Raw genomic sequence first — 14,148 nt, forward strand, 5'->3', positions numbered from 1 at the left:
GTCATCTAAAAGGCGCCCGCTGGAAAAAGACGATATACGCCTCTGCATTCTGCAGCCGGTCTCGCGGAGATAGCTTTTGCGGATCCAAGTCGTAGTGTCGCTCATCATCAAACTTGCGCCATGCTCCGCGGCCAGGGTCCTTTACAATACTGATGTAGTGACCCCCATCCAGAGAATTTCCCAGATGCCGTAGCACTCCATATGCATCGTACATGAAAGGCGGTGTCGTAGCCATATCGAACTTGCCTTCTTTGTCAGGCATCGGCTTCGGGCGCGCGAGCACAAAGTCGTCCATGTTGAGTCCGTGGATGGGGAACTCAATGGGCGTGTGGATCTTCTTGGCTCGCTCGAATTTGGATGCTGCAAACCGCTTGAAATGTACCACCAGAAACTGGGGAAGCCGGGTGAGGATGATCTGCTTGGTCGCTTCGCGCTCACACTTGCAGTGCGGACAGCGCCACTGCTCCTGTAGCTTTTCCTCTTGCGTGTAGGAGCGCAAGCAATCGTAAATGTTTCCTTGGCCTGATCGCGGAATTTCTATGCTGATGCTATAGAAAGCCTCATATGTGGTCGATGTTTTGCCACATGTCAAACAACGAAGACGTGAAGCGTGCTGCCCGGCGAAAAGCGACGACACATAGCTGCGATCGCGGTGCTCGAACCGCTGCCATTCGATAGGACTCGCCTTGACGATCTGCATGCGCTCCCGTTGCTGTTCCTCTTGATCTGTCAGTGCTCGGAGCTGTGTCCGCTCCCAATTCACGTTGAGATCTTCATGCAGACAGTCCACCAAGAAGTCGAAGAACTCCTTTGCGTCTTGCTGCCGATCGATGATCCACTCCTGGTTCATCCGGCCACAAAATTTGCGAAACGACGTTGGCTTGATCCCCTCACAATCGTCATTCCACAAAGCCTGCACCAGGTTGGCGTAGAACTTAGGCATGATCCCGCTACTGCCTTTCCAATTGGCCTGGATGTAGTTTTCATACATCCGGTCTGTGAAGAACTGCGACAACGGTATCGTGGCAGACAGGCATTGAATTGTAGCGTTCATGTAGCAGGTCACACCAAAATTGGTCAGTCCAGTTCTCGGCAGTTTTCGTGTCCTGGCAAGACTTGCAGACGAGTATAGCGGAGCCCTTGTACCAGAGCTGACACGAGCTAAAGGTGCCTGGGATTGATTGATTTCCGCTTGACCAGAATAACTCGGTCGAGGAACGGCAGGAGCTGGTCTCGAGGGAACAGATGGCATCGGCGGAACTGGTGGTACATCGCGCCTGGGCACCGGCATGCCCATTTGCCGTCGCGGGGCTATCGACATAGATTGCTGCTCTTCGTGCACTGATGGGAAGCGGCGGAGGAAGCTGTCGACGTCAGACACGAACGGCGACGGTGGTTCCGCCTCTTCTTCCACAACCACATATTCGCCCTCTCTCAGCTCCGGCTGTTCAGTGGGTGTGATCTCTTCTCGTTGGGCCTGGCGCATCCATTCCTGCTGTTCCTTTTCGTCCAAGAAGCTGTGCGCCCGCAAACGTCTGTTACGGACTTCCAGCCTCGAGTTCGAGCTTACTACTCTCTGGCGGGCAAGAGGCCTTGCAGGAGCCAATCGTTGCCGGGTAGTACCTAACATGGCTGCAGTCCGTGACGTGGCAAGTGAATGAGCCCCCATATAGTCCACCCAAGCATCGAGCCCGCCGCGTAGTAGAGCGGGCGGTCGGCCATCACGTAGAGGTTTAGTGTCGTTGAATTCATATAGTGTATCGTAAAATGCTCGAAGAGCTGGCGCATTCGTCATCGTTGGCGGGCCTTTGAGATATGCAACGTCTGCTGAACGTTGGTCGTAGTAGACAATGAGATCAAACTCATTGCGCCGAGCAAAGTGCGCCTGCTCAGCATCAGGAGAGAGCACAAGAGCATCTTCGAGATCCTCTGCAGACAAGCCTTCTCGAAGTGATAAGGGCTCAATGCAGATGATGGAGCTTGCCAGTATGTGTCCCTCATCGAACAAAGCCCTGTCTCGGACATCCACTACTAACACATTGTAGCGGCTCATATAAGCTGCCAAAGTCTCTGGGCTGACCATCGAGTCATGTGGGATCTCGCTGGAGTTATTCTTCGATATGACGGCTGAGTTGATTCCGTTTGGTGTTGTTGGACGATACGGTAGAAGGATCTCCTCGCGTGATCGTGCCAGCGACAGAGAAGCAGTAGAGCCGTGTTGAGGCTGGTTGTAGTACGTCTGACGTTTGGATGCAGGCGGACGGCCCTCGTGCGGTTTCGAACCACCTGGAGTTGTCACGTTGATGGGACTGTATGTCGGACTTGGCGGCTTTGGGAGCGAGAAGTTGGTAGCCAGTGGCACTTTAGGTGGCACCGAAGGAAGAATAGAGCCATTTGGCATGGCTCGTGGGCCACTGGGCCGTGTTTGACCGTTGACACTCCCAGAAAGAGGCCTTCCGCCCGCATCCTGCTTGAAATCGTTCACGTTAGGCATTGCTAGAACGCTTGACTCGCTCGACTGAGCGCCTGGCGACCTGAGACGCGCGAATCTCTCGCTCAGATCGTTGGTCCCATTAGATAATGGCCGACCCTGGAGACCCTCGGGTTTGGATGCTGGTCGAGGCGCACCAGGGCGCAGGGCAGGTGGGAGCCCAGCAGAGGACTGCGGCTGAGGTTGTTTTGATGGTGGAGAGGCACCAAAGCCAGAATCGTAAACAGATTGTCTCAAGGACGTCCGCGATCGAGTGCCATGGGCGGCGTTATTGTCTTTGATCTGCTGACGAACTGAAGACATCTGCGGTTCAACATCCGACAACTTCTTCGTCAGCGCCTTATATCTACCTGCCCACTGCAGCTGGTTGTGCTCCCAAAAGCCGAAGTCCTTGTGTCTCGGGATGCTGTTGATGGCGATATCGTAAGCAAGTAGGTAGTCCTTAAAAGCCAGCTCAGGGCGTCCAAAATCAAGAGAATTGCGTGACGATGTGTAGTTTCTTTCCGCGTCACTGAGCAGCTGACTCAATTGCGCATCTGGAGGGTATTGCGGTCTCGCTTCGCTGATGATGTCTTCGATATGAGGCAGAGCCCGGCCACCGCCGGCGCCACCAGTGCTATTCGGCCGCCCATCTCGAGAATCGCCCCAGCTAGATCGAGGGGATGCCGTGCTGGTTGTGTACGTTGAGGGTCCGGTCGGAGGGTTCGCATATGCAGCCATAGTGGCAGGAACTAGAGGTCTACCTTAGAAGCATAGCGAGCCCATCTCACGCGTATTTGCTTGCGCTCGGGTTGTGGAGGATGATAGAAGTGTTGCGGGATAGAGGGGCGAGATTCGAAGATGGAATGGCGCGGATTGAGGGGCTTGTCGCTGCGTGGGTACTTGGGAGGTTACCAGCTGAGTGATGGGTAAAGGGCTGCAAATTATGCCAGATAGCTCGTGAGAACTAATGCTACCATGGCATATGGGGGCGCAAGCGAGGTCGAGGGTGGAGGTTGAGTGGTGGTGGTCGCCTCTGGCCTGCATGCGCCACACCGCATGCCGAAAACGCGCCTCGCCGCTCGAGTGCTCCGCAGCCTCTCATATGACATCAACCGCAACCTGACTCGACGACCTTTAGATACAGTTCAACCTCCCGCTTTGCATCAGTCAACGGATTTCACTCCCCATCGTGTTGCTGTAAAGCTTGCTTCCTAACCTGGTGCAGCCACTCTGCCCGAACCCAGACTTTCGCCTTTACCTCCGACCTGCCATTGCCCGCTTTGTCTCTCCATAGGAGACCATCACAATGTCAGGCTGGTTCAGCTCCGGCACCACGGCCCTCGACGAGCAGATCGAGAAGGCAACTTCGTCCAGCCTCGAGGACATCGCAACGAGCTTGGAGATATCCGATCTAATACGATCTAAAACGGTGCAGCCTAAAGATGCCATGCGCTCCTTGAAGCGCCGAATAGGCAACAAGAATCCCAATGTTCAGCTCTCTACCCTCAAGCTGACCGACACCTGCGTGAAGAACGGTGGCTCACATTTCCTCACTGAGATAGCGTCTCGAGAGTTCATGGACAACCTGGTGTCTCTCCTCAAAGCATACGGCCCAGCTGAAGTCAACGAGGACGTTAAGCAGAAGATCCTAGAGCTCGTCCAGACGTGGGCCAGCGCCACAAAGGGAAGATACGATCTGTCCTACATCAACACTGTGTACGAGTCTCTGCAACGTGAGAACTATCGATTTCCACCGAAGGTCGAGTTGTCCAGCAGCATGGTCGACAGCAGTGCCCCGCCCGAGTGGACCGATAGTGATGTTTGCATGCGCTGCCGGACGGCGTTTACCTTCACCAACCGGAAGCACCACTGCAGAAACTGTGGCAACGTCTTCGACCAGCAATGCTCGAGCAAAACCATTGCATTACCGCACTTGGGCATTATGCAGCCTGTTCGTGTTGACGATGGATGCTATGACAAGCTGCAGAGGAAGCAGAAACCTGGCGACGACCGCAGAGTCTCCTTCGCTACCAAGCCGAGCCCCATGCAGCCCCGAAGCGCTCGTATCGAACATAGCTCATTCGATGATGATTTGAAGAAAGCACTCGAGATGAGCCTGGAAGAGGCCAAAGGCATCTCTAACACTGGCTACGTCTCACAATCGCAATCGAAGAAGGAATCAAAGCCCAAAACGAATGGCACAAATAATGAGGAAGAGGATGATCCGGACCTGAAGGCGGCAATAGCATTGTCCTTGAAAGAGGCGGAAGAGCAGGCAAAGAAGCACGCCGCGAATTTCAGGAAGTCAACAACAAATGACACTTCCGCGTCTTCTTCATCGCAGCCTTTTGTCATGCCGAAGAACGATTATGAGCTGTCGGTTATGGAAGGCGAAAACATCAACTTATTCTCTACCTTAGTTGACCGGTTGCAGCACCAACCTCCCGGCACGATCCTACGAGAGCCCCAAATACAAGAGCTGTACGAAAGTATTGGCAAGCTACGGCCCAAGTTAGCACGCACCTTGGGCGAGACGATGTCCAAGAGCGATGCTCTACTAGACTTACACTCCAAACTATCAACAGTCGTCCGATATTACGATCGTATGCTGGAAGACCGCCTGAACAACACCTACAATCAGCGCAACCCCGGGTACCCCGGGTATGGCATGCCGTCGCCCGCGATCAACCACCATCAGAACAGTGCGTACCCATCGATGCCGCCCAATCAAACGCCTCATATGAATCATGCTCCAAGCGGCGCAGAAAATTACTACTTCAGCAACGCACCAACCGACTCTTACGCCACACCTGCACAACAGCATATGCCTCCTCCTCAGCGTTCATACTCCTACTCAAGCCAGAGCACCGAGAAGGCGTCGTACCCAGCCTATCCACCGCAGGGCCAGGCTGCACCAAATCAACCAAGCCAGTACAACCAGCCACCTTCTCCACAGCAATACCATCAACAGCAGGCCTACCCACCGCAGCCTCAACCACCAGCCTCACAGCCGCCTTCTGCGTATCCATCCCTCCCACCGGTCGAGCAATCGCAACAGCAGCAGCCTCCGCCTTCTGGCTATCCACCCCTCGCGCAGCAACACACTGGTGGCTCTTCCAGCGGTGCCTACCCATCAATGCCACCCGCCCCACCACAGTCGCAACAGTACCAACCGCCCCCTCAGCAGTACGCGCCTCCCGCTCAACAACAGCATCAGCAGGCGCCGTACGCGTCATACGCCCAAACATACCCCGCCGCACCCACGCACGCTCCGCAGCCCGCGCAGCCGGCGGTGCCGCCGCCGCAGCCGAAGGTGGAGGAGAGCTTGATCGAATTGTGATTCCAGCCGTTTCATAACGGTCGCTGAGGAGGCAGCAAATAGTCTACATCAAGCGCACGGCAGCATCGTAACGACAGTCAAACTGCACCGGTCCAAGGCGATGAGCCTGAGGTCGAAATAGGAGTTCCAAACGTCACCAAGAGGAGAGGGAGTGGAATGAGGTTTGGAGCCCGGGATATACTTTGTGCAGCGCAGCGCAGATTTTGGAATACCCATATCGACACATTGAATTCTGTGTATTAGACCGCCGTAGCCGGCGAGAGAGAGAGAGAGAGAGTGGTCGGGCGGGGGCGGAATTGTAAGAGAGATGAAATTGATACCACATCTAGCACAGCATTGCTTTTTGAAAAATGAGAGGCAGGACACTCGTTGCAACGTCTTCACTAAACACCCCGCTTGATTGTCCGTCCGATCTATTCTGTTCTGCTTCCTGGGGGTTGTCTTTGCGTACATGCGCTCTAAGCATGTTGGTCTATTCTGCCCGCACCTTCTATGACGAGAAGCGTTTGCGACAAGATCGTATGCGCCGTGCCCGTATCGTGCAATGTCCCTGGCAGCACGTGCACGCTGATGCTTGCTCCGGCCCTGACTGATCCTGCCCCTGATGAATGCTTTCAGTTCTCTGACTTGTTGCTCACTCTTCTCCCTTGCTGCGCTTCGCGCCTTCGAACTCCTTGCCCAGGACTTCTGCTGACCACTTCTCCCAATCCCACTTTCTCTTCCCTGCTGCCTCATTCCACCAACGCTTGACCTCATCACCACCTTCTTCCAGCTCACCCCACCTCCTACCTCGTCTTCCATACTCCTCGCCATAGCGCTCTCTCGTCTGCATTCCTGTTGCATGCAGTCCCAGCCGTTCCTGTCGTCTCGTCTCCTCATTTCGCTTCTGCTGCTGAATCGCCAGACGCTTCGCCACTTCATTCGCGTCGAGAACACTGACGAGTTTGCGCTTGCCAGGGTACTTCTCCGCCAATTTCTTCATGAGATGGTGCATTCGCCACACGCTGTTCCGCTCTGCAATGTCCCCCTTTTCTTCGCCAGCAATGAAGGTGTTCAGGGCATCGTTGGCTCTATCGTCTTCAGTTCGTTCCCGATGAAGCTGGAAACTCGCCCCTGGCTGTTGTGTCACACTTTGACGTTGCGTATTGCTGAGGGAAGGCGGATCATCAATCAGATTCCGTAGATATCTCGTCTCGGCCACATCGATTGGCGTCATGCCAGTGGCATTCTCCCAATAGAGCATCTCAGGGCGGTATTCGATGAGGCTCTTGACTAAATGCTCTTGAGCAGAGCGGACCAACGTGTGTATGACATAGTCGCCGGCGCCATCTAGTACCTCAAGATCCTGGCCCTTAGAATGTCGGAAAACAACTCTGCACGCTTTAAGGGCAGTGTCACGTCGAGTGTTGGCGTTCAGGAGTAAAGCTAGCGGCGTCTTCGATGGCTCTGAAACCGAGGACTTCTCAACGAACATCCCATTCACGAGCTTTGGATCAAAAAGCTGAATGGCGGCATCGAGCAAGTCTGGGTCGGGGATGCTGTACGAAGAGTCTCCGAGGATCATGTGTAGGACGCTCTCACCCTGACTGTTCCTCGCGAGCTGGTTCGCTCCGGCCTCAAGAAGCGCTTTAACAATGTTCATGCGTCGCAATCTGACGGCCGTGTGTAAAGGTGTGTTTCCGCTGTCATCCTTGACCTCGATCGTGTGAGGCATTGCCTTGAGTATGTAATCAAACATAGGCGATGTGCCAGCTTCTGTGGGAGCACACATGACAGCGACGTGTAGCGCAAGGTCTGATCGGATTCCGAGCCAGGATGATAGTGCTCCTTCGATTCCTCCCTTGGCTTGGGACAGACTCTGTATGCGTTTGTCTGTCTTATAGCGTTCGGCAAATTCCATGTACCGACGGAGGGGCGCATCCGAGAGAAAGAACTCCGCCGAATCCAGGTTTCCTTGAAAAATAGACCGTAGAACAAGAGAATGGTCAATTTCTGTTTTCGACTTCGTGCCACGACCAGTCCCACCATGGTTGTGTTGACCTTTCGCAGCCCAGTCTTCGCGCTTCCGGCCATGTACTGTCAGGCCTTGATAATACTGCGGCTTCTCGTCAAGCTGAATACCGCTCTGCTTTACCATTGCCTGTAATGGAATCGCAGCTCCCGAGGTTGTGATAATCTCGCCCACCATCTCGATGCGGCCTAAGCTCATGGCGAAGTCGAAATCCCCAGAAGGAATATTGTAGATTCCCGAAATACCCTCAGGCGTTTCCTGACGAGCCATAAGGTCTTTTCCAACTTGAATGAAGAACTTCAATAACTCAATATCGTTCTTCACGATGGCATGCCTGATCGGAGAAGAAGTACACCGTGTTCCTTCCTGCGAGAAGGCAGCTTGTAGATAGTCCCACGAATTCGGCACCACCCGGTAGCAGTAATAGCTCTTGTCTGGAAATCCGTAAGAAGCCTTGACGAGTTTTGCTTGGCCTTGATGAGCACGCCACCACTGTGCATTCCACTCCACCATCGCAACTGGAGAGACCTTGGACTTGACCGTGTCACCCAAGGTGGCGATGTTATCAATGGTGAAGCGGTCGTCAACGATTTCCGCGAAGACGTGTGGCTCGTCGCTTGCACCACCAGAGACTTCGCTGCTATCGTCGCTAACGTCGCTATCGTCTTCACGTGCGCCGAGAAAGTAGCGATATTTGGGCTCGTTATCCGATGGCTTGTACTGGACTGTTGATATCTCTAGGATTACACGGGCTAATTGATTGTGCCCACGAATCACAGCAATTGAAAATGGACTGAACCCAGCTTGGTCTCTTATGGCGATAGCCAGAGGCTGCATGCTGTCGAGGGTCAGCTGTTTGACAGTGTCGATGTCGCCGGTCCAGGCTGCTTCGAACAATTTGATGTATAGCTCCTTCTTTGCGTCAGTCGCAGCAGAGTCGTTGAACCAGAAAGTGGTCTTGTATGGCTCATTCGGCCCATCCCTATTGCGATCGTCGTAAGAGCGGTATTGCCGCAACGGATCTGGTTCCGGCGCTTTTGGGAAAAGCTCCCGAAAGCTTTTTGCTCCATTCTTGAGCAATGTCTCCTTCAGGGCCTCAAGCTTCGCCCTAACTTTTACAACTGCAACTCTTTTCTCCTCTGGAAATTGAATCTCACGGGAGCTGAAATCCTCCAGCGCTTTCTTGTATTGCTCCATTTGGTATTTTCTCACCTCTTTGGCCTGTTCGAGGTTGTTGATTGCAGTCCACAGTCGATAGGAGTCTTGAGGATAATTTGTGTAGCTGTCGTCGGCGTCAAGAGGCGCAGGTGCTTCCGGCTTCACTGAGTCTTTGGATTGCTCGTCGATGTAGTCGCTGAGCTTCTTAATTTGTTTGTCAACTAGGTCGAGAAGGGAGTTGTTGCCGCCATCCCAAGTCCGCCCCCCAAGTAGCTCGTGAGCTGCACGAGGACAGACATTGATATCCGCGCCTGCTTCAACAAGCTTCATGGCTATCTCGGGCAGTTCCAACTGCACGGCTACAACCAGCGGTTGCTCAACGTTCTTGCCAAAATCTTTGCGAACATCTTCAGGAGATAGAAACGATCGATGGGATGACCAGACCTTTGCGAAGCCTTCGAAGTCTACCTGAGGTTGAGCTCCGAGGCGAAGTAGATGAGAGACAAGTTCAACTTTTCCAGTGTGGACGGCCGTTAACAGCGGGGCTTCAATGTTGGTGCTGTAGTACCGAATTTTCGTCATGCTAACATGGTTGAGAGCCTTCTTGAGGACATTAGGATCCGTTCGCTCGGTCAGAGCTCGCACGATCTCTTGTTTCGCATCTTTGATCGCAAAATGCAAGGCAGAGACTCCGTTCATGTCGGCTTGTGTAGTTATGGCCCCATTTGAGATGAGGCATCCGATCATTTTGCGTGCTTCAGCTAATGGCTGCTTTAATGCGAGGACGAGAGTCAAAATGGCCGCCTCGGGCTGTCGATCCAGACTCGATAGAATCTTGACCGGCAATAGAACGTCGGCTCCGTACTTCTGGACGAGTAGGTCCACGACTTTCAGCTTACCGGCGATGACGGCTAGGTGTAAAGGCGAAAGAGGTGAATCCCAAGCTAGAACATCAACGTCGTAGACGTCAGGCTCATCTTCATCCTCGTCATTCTTTTCTTCTGGCTTCACCTTCACGAAGGAACCTTCGGTCATTTCGTCAGAGGTATCCTCTTCATCTGTCTCATCCATGTCGGAGTCGGATTCAGAGTCGGCCGACTTGATTTCTTCACTATCATTGTTTGCTTCAGCCGCAGCCCTTCTTGTGGACCTGCGCACGTCTTCTTTCTGGTCTTGTATAGCCTCGTTAGCAGAACTGCGCTCCAGTAAGGCTTGTACCATCTCGGTCTGTCCACGATATGCGGCGATATGCAGCGCAGTGAGGCCGTTGTACAGCCTCGAGACGATCCTAGCGCCATGATCGATCAGGTACTCGACAATCTCCGGGGTCGAACACATGGTAGCGAGCTGAAGAGGTGTTCTACCAGCATGGTCACGGCGATTGACGTCGACAGATTCAAGCTCACCATTGGAGAACCAGTCGATGACGCCCTCGAGATCCTTGTCGACGATTGCCTGACACAATATTGTGGTGTTGCCTACGTAAGCCTGGATTCATCAGCGAAGTGACGTAGCATTGAACGACAGCATACTTGCTCAGTCCAGTCGTCATCTGTCAAAGGGTGGAAACTTCCGATCGTTTGTCGACCAGGGTTGTCTTTGAGAAACTCCACATCACCTGAGATGTATAACTTGCTCTCCTCTTCGAAAGCGGCAAGATCTTCGTCCGTCTCCGGTTTTGGGCAGAATCCACAGCAATCATGGATCACATCTCCAACGGAGCCGAAGAAGGCGGGATGTCTGTGCAATTTTGTCTCACGATCTTTGGGTCGATTCCATTCAGCGTTGAGAAGAAGATCTTTGGTGAATAGTATCTTTTCGATCCGCTTTGCATTGTATTTTGGGCCGCTGTAGACGTCAGTACAAGCAATCTGCAAGAGGGCAAAGAGAATAAGCAGGTAAGGAGCCACCCAGAAGTCGCAGTCTCCAGATCAGTATGCCGGATTAGACTCACTATGGAACAGTGAAGGTGTTGTAGTTTGAAGTCTCGGATTCCTCGACCCATTCCGCAACGTCGTCGGGTTGCGAGTCTTTGACATTACCAGGCAAGGCGTGGCGGTAGCGGGCATTCCATGGCAGAGCTGGTCGATCACGCTCTTCGCGGCGCTTGGCCAGGTAGGTATCACGGTCATTGGGATGAGGCAGCTTTTCGAGGACCAACAAACGAGCCAGGCCGAGCACACGAGAGAAAGATCTTTCGTAAATGGTGGGATCGATACGAGCCCGATCAATCACCGGCCAATGGACTTCGAAGCCACGGTGTGAGTACTTGGAGAGTCGATTCTCGTAGGATGGTGATCGACGAGTCAGGTCAATGCCGTTGATCTGAGTCATGAAGGCTGCCATGGCACGTGGGGTAGCTAGGACCTGCTTGCCATCGTAGGCGACCCCCGAGCAATCGACATCGAAACCGGTCAAGACCTCAGTGATGTTCTTGTACAATCGTAGCACGATCTGAACATGACGGGTTGGATACTCTGAGACAATGGTAATGGCGTTCTTCGTCCGGATAGTAGTTGTCTCACTAAGGATGCTGTCACGAACAGCTTGCTCGATTGTCTTGATCTTTTCAATGGCTTGTTCCTCATCGAGGCCATAGATGAAGAGGTCGACATCGGAAGCTGGGGCCAAAGTCTGGTGGTAGTACGCACGCAAGGCACGCTTCGACTCGTTGTGCGGAGCGGCGACCGGGAGGAGGGCTGTAACAACTGAAGAACCTGCGGCGATGACGTTGCTCCAGTCGAGATCGACCAGAGAGGATTCCGAGAAGAGGTTGAAGTTCGTCTTGAATTCGGCAATATGGTTGACGATGGCCTGGCTTTCGTCCGCCTTTCTATCTTTAGTTGACAGAGCTAACAGATACTGGTCGTGGATTTGCGGTGTCTCCTTGGAGGGGTCCCGGGCTCTGATGATGGGCTGTGGATTGTCAGCCTGGAAGACGGGGATCAGGTGCTCCCTTTGAGCTGCTGCATGATCAGGGTGTTGAGCGAAGACTTCTCTGAGCTTTGATTCGTACTGAATGAAAGGTTCAGTTGCCTTGCGGAGCTCGGCTTGGGTCTTGAACTGTGCCGAATACTGAAGGAAGCGCTCAACAGGTGCAGGTAGCTGTGGAAACTCCATGGCGCGATTCAGGGGCTGGGTAAAAGAGTGTAGTGACTTTGTGGGTGATGCGGTGGTCGGTGTAAATGAACGCTTCAGAATACACAGGAGTGAGGCTATGAGATGCGAGATTGATGTGTTCGCTGAGTGTGCTCGCAGATAGTGATCAGCGGGGTACAATCGTGGATCTGGGAAGAAAGTAGCGTACCAGAACGCGGCCACGTCAAAGACTTATAACCAGCAGAGACCGAACGCGAAGACCACACGAAACAACGTGACATCAAAGACAGGCAATCATGACAGGGGTAGAGCAGGCAACGATACCCCACCTAAGCAACGCAGGAAGGCAGCTGCGTGGTGGGGGTCGCAGTTGCCTTTTCTGCCTGCTTCTGGCTCGCTCCTATTGGCTGAAATGTTCCGCGTGCAAGGCACTTTTTTCTTTTTGGCCGATCCCGCAACATTTTTGCAAGACCCCTCCTTTCTCTTGCTGTCTTGTCGCACAGACCAAGATGTCGTCCTCGAGCTTCGACGTCTGGCAAAACCCGCTGGGGTCCCGCTATGCCTCTCAGGCTATGCTGAAGCTGTTCTCTCCACGCACAAGAGCTTCAACATGGCGGCAGTTGTGGGTGTGGCTAGCGGAGTCTCAGAAAGAGCTTGGGCTTGATGTGAGCGATGAGGCAATTACTCAAATGAAGGCTGCCGTAGTGTTTTCTGATGAGGATTTTCCGGTTGCTGCAGAAGAGGAGAAGAAACGCCGTCACGACGTTATGGCTCACGTCTATGCGTACGGTCTGCGAGCTCCAGCCGCCGAAAAACTCATCCATTGGGGAGCGACATCCTGCTATGTGACTGACAATGCAGACCTGATCTTCCTCCGGGATGGACTGGACATCCTGCTGCCTAAAGTCGCCAAATGCATCAAGAAGCTCTCCGAATTTGCTATCGAGCACCGATCATTGCCGTGCCTGGGATATACCCACGGTCAGCCAGCCCAACCTATCACTGTTGGCCGCCGTGCTGCACAGTGGGTCGAAGGGTTGCTGATGGATCTGCGAAACCTGGAGCGCGCTCGTGAGGATTTGACGTTCCGTGGTGTGAAGGGTACGACTGGTTCACAAGCATCATTCCTCCAGATCTTCGACGGCGACCACGACAAAGTCAAGAAGCTCGATGATCTTGTAACTGCCAAAGCCGGCTTTCAGAAGCGTTCCATCATCAGTATCCAGACATACAATCGCAAGACGGATGTTGATGTTTCCAATGCTCTCAACTCGTTTGGTGCTACATGTGAGCATATCGCGACGACAATCCGAATGCTTGCTATGTTCAAGGAGCTCGAAGAACCATTCGAGAAAGATCAGATTGGCTCCTCCGCCATGGCTTATAAGCGCAATCCTATGCGCTCAGAGCGTATATGCTCCCTGGCTCGCAAGCTGCAGACTTTGAACCAAGGCTTCGCCCAAACCTATGCCCACCAATGGTTCGAACGCTCACTCGACGACTCCGCCATCCGCCGCATCGACATTCCCGAGATGTTCCTGCTTGCAGATGCACTTTGCATAATCCTGGACAACGTCTCCTCGGGTCTTGTGGTCTATCCTGCTGTCATCAATGCTCGTTTGCAGGCGGAGCTGCCATTCATGGCGACGGAGTCCATGATTATGCGGATGGTCCAAAAAGGTGGTAGCCGGCAGGAAGCTCATGAGCACATTCGAGTGCTGAGTCATCAGGCTGGCGCGGTAGTCAAGCAGGAGGGTAAGGCGAACGATCTCGTCGAACGGGTGAAGCAGGAGCCGTTCTTCCAGCCCATCTGGGATGAACTCACCCCAGACAAATTACTCAATCCGGCTGCATTCGTCGGTCGTGCACCTGAACAGGTGCTTGAGTTCAAGGCTGAAATGGTCGAGCCAGCATTGGCCAGGTACAAGGACCAAATGGAGGTCGTGGCCGCCACCGAGATCAAGGTCTGATTCGACGCATTACCGATAGATTGCCGTGAAGTTTTGTTGCTGTTGGCGGCAAACGATGGATAGAGTCCGGAATTGCAATTAACGTCCCAAGACAGCC

The 14,148-nt window shown here is 53.4% G+C and overlaps 4 protein-coding genes across 4 annotated transcripts; 2 read left to right on the forward strand and 2 right to left on the reverse strand.

Annotated features, from left to right (window-relative positions):
• Position 1: 1 nt before the first annotated feature.
• HMPREF1541_06102 (uncharacterized protein) lies at positions 2-3,211 on the reverse strand (the record flags this gene model as incomplete). The annotated part of the gene is made up of 1 exon (XM_008720439.1): positions 2-3,211. The coding sequence occupies one exon, from the start codon at positions 3,209-3,211 to the stop codon at positions 2-4; it is 3,210 nt and encodes a 1,069-aa protein (XP_008718661.1).
• Positions 3,212-3,779: 568 nt separating this feature from the next.
• HMPREF1541_06103 (uncharacterized protein) lies at positions 3,780-5,813 on the forward strand (the record flags this gene model as incomplete). The annotated part of the gene is made up of 1 exon (XM_008720440.1): positions 3,780-5,813. The coding sequence occupies one exon, from the start codon at positions 3,780-3,782 to the stop codon at positions 5,811-5,813; it is 2,034 nt and encodes a 677-aa protein (XP_008718662.1).
• Positions 5,814-6,447: 634 nt separating this feature from the next.
• On the reverse strand, positions 6,448-12,102 carry HMPREF1541_06104 (uncharacterized protein; the record flags this gene model as incomplete). The annotated part of the gene is made up of 3 exons (XM_008720441.1): positions 6,448-10,470; positions 10,515-10,830; positions 10,937-12,102. The coding sequence occupies 3 exons, from the start codon at positions 12,100-12,102 to the stop codon at positions 6,448-6,450; spliced, it is 5,505 nt and encodes a 1,834-aa protein (XP_008718663.1).
• Positions 12,103-12,590: 488 nt separating this feature from the next.
• HMPREF1541_06105 (adenylosuccinate lyase) lies at positions 12,591-14,051 on the forward strand (the record flags this gene model as incomplete). The annotated part of the gene is made up of 1 exon (XM_008720442.1): positions 12,591-14,051. The coding sequence occupies one exon, from the start codon at positions 12,591-12,593 to the stop codon at positions 14,049-14,051; it is 1,461 nt and encodes a 486-aa protein (XP_008718664.1).
• Between the last annotated feature and the right edge of the window lie 97 nt (positions 14,052-14,148).

The sequence above is a fragment of the Cyphellophora europaea genome (genome assembly GCF_000365145.1).
Source record: "Cyphellophora europaea CBS 101466 unplaced genomic scaffold supercont1.5, whole genome shotgun sequence".
Classification (NCBI taxonomy): Eukaryota; Fungi; Ascomycota; class Eurotiomycetes; order Chaetothyriales; family Cyphellophoraceae; genus Cyphellophora; species Cyphellophora europaea.